The sequence below is a fragment of the Nematolebias whitei genome, chromosome 5, assembly GCF_014905685.2.
Source record: "Nematolebias whitei isolate Nwh7 chromosome 5, NemWhi1, whole genome shotgun sequence".
Taxonomy (NCBI): Eukaryota; Metazoa; Chordata; class Actinopteri; order Cyprinodontiformes; family Rivulidae; genus Nematolebias; species Nematolebias whitei.
In genome coordinates this window covers 35,702,041-35,710,584 of record NC_056502.1, presented here as the reverse complement: position 1 = coordinate 35,710,584, position 8,544 = coordinate 35,702,041, and the positions used below count along the sequence as shown (strand labels likewise).

Below are 8,544 nucleotides of genomic sequence, written 5' to 3'. Positions count from 1 at the left end.
TTAGGCTGATTGGTAACTCTAAATTGTCCCTAGGTGTGAGTGAGAGAGTGAATGGTTGTTTGTCTCGTTTGTCTCTATGTGTCCCTGTGATGGACTTGCGACCCGTCCAGGGTGTACCCCCGCCCCTCGCACAGTGATTGCTGGACATGGGCACCAGCGACCCCCGTGACCCAAAATGGAATAAGCGGGTAAAGATAATGGATGGATGGATGGATGGATAATATTTCTTATTTGTTACTTTTTATTGTATGATTGATGTAGGCTAAACTTATGCACAAAAAGATTTTACAGTGTCGTTATGTATTTGATAGTCAGAGCTTTGCATAAAAAGATGTCAGATGTGTGTTACTATTGAGTTTGTGGATTCTTAAAAAAAAAACTTGGGAATTTTAGTTGATGCACATCTCGCTTTTAAACCACATATTGAAAACTTGATAAAGAAACTGAAATTAAAATTAGGTTTATTTTTCAGAAATAGATCTTACTTAACTCTGAATGCCAGAAAACACCTTGTAACCACTACCTTCCTACCGGCCATTGACTATGATATTATTTACATGAATGATCCTGCCAGCGGGCAGCACGGTGGCGCAACTGGTAGAGCTGCTGCCTCTCAGCGAGCAGGTCCCTGGTTCAAACCCCGGTCCGGGGGCCTTTCTGGGTGGAGTTTGCATGTTCTCTCCGTGCATGCGTGGGTTTTCTCCGGGTACTCCGGTTTCCTCCCACAGTCCAAAAACATGCATGTTAGGCTGATTGGTAACTCTAAATTGCCCCTAGGTGTGAGTGAGAGAGTGAATGGTTGTTTGTCTCGTTTGTCTCTATGTGTCCCTGTGATGGACTTGCGACCCGTCCAGGGTGTACCCCGCCCCTCGCACAGTGATTGCTGGACATGGGCACCAGTGACCCCCGTGACCCAAAATGGAATAAACGGGTAAAGAAAATGGATGGATGGATGGATCCTGCCAGCTGTTGCAGATGTTGGATGCTGTCTACCATGGCGCGCTAAGATTCATAACTGGTTGTAACTACCGTACCCATCACCCTGTACTCCTTGGTTAGTTGGTCATTGTCTACACACTGGTTCATTTTCATCTATAAATCCCTCCTTGGTCTGTTACCTTCTTATATCTCCTCTCACATGTCACGTCGTCAGTGCAGTTACAGCGTGCGCTCGCAGTCCATCATTACCTCCAGCGTTATGTCAGTGTGGACTGAATTTGGCAAAAAGTCCTTTTCCTACTCGGCTTCTGCACCTGGAACACCTTGCAACAGGAACTGAAGTTGTCCTCCTTGATTTCTTCATGTCCCTGTGATGGACTTGCGACCCATCCAGGGTGTACCCCGCCCCTCGCACAGTGATTGCTGGACATGGGCACCGGCGACCCCCGTGACCCAAAATGGAATGAGCGGGTAAAGAAAATGGATGATGGATGGATTTCTTCATGGGGTTTCAAACATTTGATAATGTCAATGGAAAAATCAAAGCAAATATGTTCTTGTTTTTAGTATTTCACCCTGTTTTACGGCACCCTGATTTATTGTTTTGTACACTACTCTTATTTTAACGACATTTTAACTTTATCGTTATTGTTGTCTGTACTTTATATGTTCTGTCTGGAACAGGTCTCTCTAGTAAATGAGTCCTTGAGGCTCAATTTGACTAACCTGAATAAATAAAGGTTGAATGAATGAATGAATGTATGTTTCCATACAATGGCAAAATTAGTCTCTGCGTCTAACTCATCCACCACCCGGTGGTGTGGTGGGCAGCTATTGGGTGTGCCCGGGGGGCATTTTGGGGATGAGATGTGCTGCCCAGAGACACCACGCGGTATGCAGTGACTGGGGATCGAACCTGGGACTTTGGGGTCCCAGGCCGGCTGCCCTGCCTCTACACCATCTCGGCCCCCATTTAAAGAAGTTTGTGTTAAAACTGCTGATTCTGTCTTTCATTCTGAGTTAATCTGACAGATTATGGATCTTTTTGAACCGCAGCAGGTTCTGCAGTCTGACAGTATGACAGGTAAAGAACGGATCTCTTGGGAGCTGGATGGGAAAACAGCCTGTTGTTCCTTTCAGCGTCTCTTAAATCACTTTCAGTCTCCTGTGCAGCATTTATTTATTTACAAAGTGTTGCTTCATTCTTTGTGACAACAGACAGGAAAGCATGACATCACACTTTGTTAATAAACATTTTCAGATATCTATTAAACAGCATTTCTTGAAGGAATGCATATCGCCCACCATCTTTCAGGAGTTTCTAACTAAAGTTTGTTTTGGTTCAACTTTGTAAATTACTGATCTAATGTGAGATCTCTCAGAATGAGTCAGCTCTCAGAGCATGTGTTGAGGATGAGTGTCAGCTACTACCACACCAAACTTTAGCTCATTATCAGTGAAATTAAATAAGCTAGGGTTAGTTGTTTCTGCTAAAGGGGATTGGCTGAAGAGGTCGTCTTTTCTAAGAGGTTAATTCAAATCTGTTCACTGCATTATGGAATATTTTGCTAACAGACACCCACAAAGTCACAGATAAAAACATTATTGTCCTCCTTCATTTTTTATCAGCGGTTGATGATGTTTTAGTTTCATTCCAGAGTTTTGCTTCCTGTCTGCTCTGCTCGGTGGACGTGTGTTTTTTTCTGCATCATGTCTCATTTCTCAGCTTCTCAGCTGCAGCGGCCTCTCATCAGGATGAGACTCCTGTCTCTCGGTTTCCTCTGCCTCATGTCCTGTCACGCAGCGCATGTGGACAGGCGTCGTCCCAGACTCGTCCCAGTCAGAGGACAGAACGACACAACAGTCCAAAGCAACGCGGTGGGTGAGTGACTCGGTGCTGTCCAGAACCTGCTCTGGCAGAGCTTTTACCAGAACTCATCCCAGTCCTCCTGGTTGCAGAGAACCCTTGTAAAGCCGCCCCGCTGGACTTCGTCTTTGTCATCGACAGCTCCAGGAGCATCCGCCCCAACGACTACGAGAAGGTCAAGATCTTCATCATCAACCTGCTCCAGTTTCTAGACATTGGCCCTGATGCAACCCGGGTCGCTCTGCTCCAGTACGGCAGCGTGGTTCAGCCCGAGTTCTCCCTCAGCACCTACTCTTCCAGAGATGAGGTGGAGCAGGCTGTGAGGAACATGAAGCACCTCGACACGGGGACCATGACCGGTCTGGCCATCCAGTACACTGTGGAGGTGGCCTTCACCGAGGAGCAGGGGGCTCGACCCACGAGCCTGCACATTCCACGCATCGCTGTGATCGTGACTGATGGGAGGCCTCAGGACACGGTGGAGGAGATTGCAGCTGAAGCCAGGCAGGCCGGCATCCAGATCTTTGCCATCGGAGTGGGCAGGGTGGACATGAACATCCTGAAGGCCATAGGCAGCGAGCCGCACTCTGAGCATGTCCACCTGGTGGCCAACTTCAGTCAGATTGAAACCCTGATCTCTGTGTTCCAGTCCAAACTGTGTGGAGGTGATCATCCCTCGTACTGTCATGGTTCTGATCTGTGTGTTGCAAACCTGGGCCTGAGAACCTGTGAACGTTCATATTGTAGGTACAGACATGTGCAAAGTGGTGGACCATCAGTGTCAGCACATCTGTGTGAGCAGCCCCGCCTCGTACAGGTGCAAGTGCAGAAAAGGCTTCACCCTCAACCCCGATGGAAAGACGTGTAAAGGTGACAGAGCTCTGAAAACACTTGGCAACACATTTTCACCAGTTTCAGTTTCCAGTCACGCTTCAGTAACAGCCTGAATCACGACTGACAGAAGGAACACGAGAAGCTCACGTCCAACTTTTCACGGAGCCTTTTGAACCTTGCACGTTCTTGATTTAGGTCTTCTCCATCTTACAGAGTTGTTGTCATCACAACAAACAAACAAACCTTTCAGAGTTTGATGCAGCAGACAGAAATGGTGACGCATTAGTTCATAAAAAATGTTTTTGTTCCTAAAGACAAAAAGATAGAAAACAAACCCGAGTCATTATTATTGTTGTTTTGGTCAATCTTTGAAAATAACAAGCCGATATTACAACGCATGGCATGCCCTGTTAGCACTTGGAGTATGTGCTGGGAATGACTGTCAGCTACTACCACTCTACATTTAAGCTCAGAATGAATTGAAGCATGGTCATTGATCTGGAAGCTGAGGGTGATTTATCATTGCGGCCATCTTGAATGGGGTTCATTCCAAATATTAATCAGTTGTAGATGTAGAGCCAATAATAAAATTCTGAACATTTAAACCCATTCATTAATTTATGTGATATTTTGCTAACAGACAAACATAGTTAACTCCGACAGTTAATGCCAAGCTTCAAAAAAATATGTCTAAAATGTTCAATGTTCTTCTGCCCTTTGGCCTGTGGATGATTTTCCTCCATGTTGTGTCTCTGCAGCTGATGACACGTGTGCCACGGTGGATCACGGCTGTAAGCACGTCTGCGTGAACCTGCCTGATGGCTACGAGTGCCGCTGCCGTCCAGGATATGAGCTCACCATAGACCAGAAGTCCTGCAACAGTAACAGAGCAACCCTTCCTTTAAACATACTTCCTTCTGTTTCTCAGACTCCATCATTTAACATCTCTTTCATCATCTAAACCTTGTTACATGACAGATTCTCCCAATGCATTTAAAAAACTATATTTAGCCACTGCTTTATCATAAACTCAGGTCATACTTTTTACATTTATTCCTAGAAACAGAACTGTCTTTATATTTAATACAAATTAGAAACAGGAATAATCAAATAATAATGAAAAACAGTATAAAAACATTTAAAAATGTGCAAAATATGATTGCCACAGTCTTTCTTAATGAATAATAAACTCTACCTGGTCAGGTGTCCTGATCACTGTGAGGACCAGCTGCTCAGAGTAAAATACAAACACATCCACAGCTGACTTCAACGATTGTGTTGCACCAAATCGAAACAAACATTTATCACCAGCCACACGTTGCTGCCAGAGATCCAGGTTAAGATCATTTTATGTTTCGAAATGAAAGAACTGTAGTTTTTGGAGGGGGTGGGGGGTCAAACCATGAAAATACTGTTATCTCAATCTTATGTGATATCAAGTGATGTCACACCCAGAGTTTGTGTTGTGAATGACTCTCAGCTACTACCACATCAGATGTCAGCTCAAAATGCTCTAAACTGACTGGACTGTGGAATTTGTATATTGGCTATTGTCGATTAGCTTTGGCAGTCGTCTTCACTTGGACTGACTTCAGAAGTTAAACAGTTGTAGATGTCCATCCACTTTTTACTTTCTGAAAGTTTTGATAAAAAGAGGTGTTTCATTAGATATTTTGCTAACAGACACATACAAACACCCACTGACATGGTCAAAACATTCTTGTCCACGCTTGGCTTTAAGCGGCGGGAGATGTTCCCGTTAAACCCTGCTCTAGTTGCAGCAGCAGCAGCAGTGATGGTGCAGATAAACATTAATGGGGACTCTCCTCAGGAATAGACTACTGTGACCTGGGAAACCATGGCTGTGAGCATAACTGTGTCAGCGTTCCAGAGTCCTACATCTGCAGGTGTGGCAAAGGCTACCTGCTCAATGCGGATGGCAAGACCTGCAGAAGTAAGAGCTTTTGATTCGTCTGTATTCTGGTCTGGCCACAAAATGCACTGCATTGTGTAGAAATGTCTGCTCTTTATTTGTTTTTCCTTCCAGAGGTGGATCCTTGTGCTGATGGCAGCCATGGATGTGAGCAGGAGTTTCTGAGCACAGAGGGCAGATGTGTGTGTAGATGCAGAGAAGGCTTCACGCTCAGACCTGATGGGAAAACATGCAAAAGTATGAAAGTGATCATTAATGCTTCTTCTCTTCTAGATTTCACTTTTTTAAATAGTTGTTTCTATTTTGATTAATGCCTTTCTAAATATAAAAAAATACAGTTTGTTCATGGAGATACAAGAAAATGTTTAGTTGTTTGGTTTAGTGCAAAAATTGTTCCACATCTATTCTGCTGTCTGGGCACAGATTGTTTTGACAGATTTATAATGATGAATAAAACTTAAAACAACAAAAACAAGTTTTATTTTAAGACGTATCTAATCTTTGTGGCCTGTGGCATTTCTGTGAGCTCGCATGTTCTCCCAGTGCATGTGTGGTGGTTTTCTGGGTGTTCCAGTTCTCTCCTATCATGCAAAGTAAGGGTGACAAACAAATCCCAGTTTGCTCTTTTTAAAATGAATTTTACAAAAGAAATATGCAGAAAAGCTCAAGGATGAGATAATGCCATCTGTCCATCCATTTTCTGATGTTTTGTGTGGTTGGATAGCAGAGGCCCAAACATCCCTCTCCTCAGGGACATTCTCCATCTTTGTCTAGGGGATTCCAGGGTTTTACTGGGCCCAGATGGATGGTACTGTAGATGGACCAATAAACTGAGAGCTTTGCTTTTTGCCCCAACTCCTTCACCACTGTGAGATCCTGAGCGACGACTTCATTACTGAAAACAAATTTGATCCAATTCTTGCTCCAGCCAAGACTCCCAGAAACATGAAGTCCTCTGCTTAAGGCAAAGACTCGTCCCTGATCTAGAGGGAACCTTCCACCTGCTTCTGGTGGAGAACCACATGATCTCAGCTTTAGACGAGCTGCCTCATCCCAATCATTTCACTTGGCTGTGAACTGTCCTAGTGCACACTGAAGGTCACAACATGAAGATACAAACAGAACCACAGGCACATCATCTGCAAAAAGCAGAGATGAACACTGAACCCTCATTGCCTCCGTTGTGTGTCCCATCAGTGTATGAATGTGATAAAAAGCTCTGATTAGTCTCTTTGGAATGATTTCTTCAATTAGCTTTGTAGAGATCTAGTAGAGTGCTGCATGAATGGGTACATGAGGACACAGATTGTAGTGTAAAGCACTTTGAGTATCTCGATAAGATAGAAAGGTGCTATATACAGTCCATTTACCATTTACCTTCATCTTCATGGCTGTGCTCTTGTATTGCATCCATGAGGCCCACCAACAGGATCAGAGACAAGGGACAGCCCTAATGGAGTCCAACTTGCACAGAGAACAATCTCAGCTTTGTGTCAAGGATGTTGACACAGGTTTGGTTATACAAAAACCGGAGAGCTCTTAAAAGTGACCCAGGAATACCATATTTCGTAGCACCCCTCACATGATGTATTAAAGAACAGTCATACCTTCTCCAGATTCACAAAACACATGGAGATTGGAGAATCAATCACACATGACCCCTTAGCTGCTCTTTCCTCAGTCCTTCATGCAAACATTGAAAAAAGTACCAACCAGTCTTACAATGTCCAGAACCTTCAGCCTCTTGGAGCAAGTCTCGTCCACTATTGTATGTGTGCTTGTTGTTTGACACCCCACATAGATATTTTTTATATTCTGAGAAATCTTGAAAATGTTTATCTCATGCACTATCACTATCAGAAATATTTAAAATAAGGCTTTTTTAAAGCTTACATATAATTTGTACAGTATATTCACCCTGACAAATGTTCTCTCCTCCAGAGGTGGATCCTTGTGCTGATGGCAGCCATGGTTGTGAGCAGGAGTTTCTGAGCACAGAGGACAGCTGTGTGTGCAGATGCAGAGAAGGCTTCACACTCAGACCTGATGGAAAAACATGTCAAAGTATGGAAGTACTCATGTTTTTACTCTTCTTTTAATATTCGAAGTGATTTGGAAATTATTTTTAGACATTTAAAGCTTGAAAACCTGCATCATTTGTTCATAAAGATGTGAAGACTTCATTCATTTATAGGGTAAAGTATTTTTTAAGTTTCTGAATTCTTGTGACAACATTTGAAAAAGTTGTAAAACAAAATCAAGTCTTGAGGATGTGTTTTAGAACAAACGGACATGTTTAAGTAATCTGTAAAATCCTGAAAATGTTAAGAATCTATGAAGTAAAAAATATTATTATGGACTTTTTGAGACAGTTTTTCATCTACAGAGGTGGATCCTTGTGCTGATGGCAGCCATGGATGTGAGCAGGAGTTTCTGAGCACAGAGGACAGCTGCGTGTGTAGATGCAGAAAAGGATTCACGCTCAGACCTGATGGGAAAACGTGTAAAAGTATGAAAGTGCTCATGTTTTTACCAATCTTTTATTATTTGAATTGATTTGGAGTTTTTAGACCTCCTCCAGCCCTCTGATAATTCATTGATCAAGCATCAGAAACCCATGTAAATTAATCCCCCCCCCCCCAAAAAAAAGAGAGGAAAAAAACCCCTGACATAAATTTAAATGTTCCACAGTTTTAAAGTAATGTTTAAAGAATTTTGTGACTTTGTAAGTAAGAACTGTATCAGTGTAGCCACAAGAAAGAACTGTTATTAAAATCTAGAGCAGGGCAGGTTATTTCAAAGTTGTTGTTTTTTACCAGCTACTCATTGGATTGTTCAACATGTTTTGTTCTTTGGCAGGTTTACATGTGCAGACATATTGTTAGATATATGTGCATATCTAACACTGAAAAACCAATAGATGTATGTATGTATGTATGTATGTATGTATGTATGTATGTATGTATGTATG

At 42.9% G+C, this 8,544-nt stretch overlaps 1 protein-coding gene across 1 annotated transcript in view; it reads left to right on the top strand.

Annotated features, from left to right (window-relative positions):
* Positions 1 to 2,693: 2,693 nt before the first annotated feature.
* The window catches only part of LOC119410223 (matrilin-2-like), a 16,614-nt gene continuing 10,763 nt past the window's right edge, over positions 2,694 to 8,544 (top strand). The window contains exons 1-8 of the mRNA XM_037677135.1: positions 2,694 to 2,821; positions 2,899 to 3,471; positions 3,554 to 3,676; positions 4,399 to 4,521; positions 5,472 to 5,594; positions 5,688 to 5,810; positions 7,515 to 7,637; positions 7,960 to 8,082. Coding sequence (XP_037533063.1) covers positions 2,695 to 2,821; positions 2,899 to 3,471; positions 3,554 to 3,676; positions 4,399 to 4,521; positions 5,472 to 5,594; positions 5,688 to 5,810; positions 7,515 to 7,637; positions 7,960 to 8,082 — 1,438 coding nt within the window. The 5' untranslated portion in view covers position 2,694. The remainder of the gene's footprint in view (positions 2,822 to 2,898; positions 3,472 to 3,553; positions 3,677 to 4,398; positions 4,522 to 5,471; positions 5,595 to 5,687; positions 5,811 to 7,514; positions 7,638 to 7,959; positions 8,083 to 8,544) is intronic.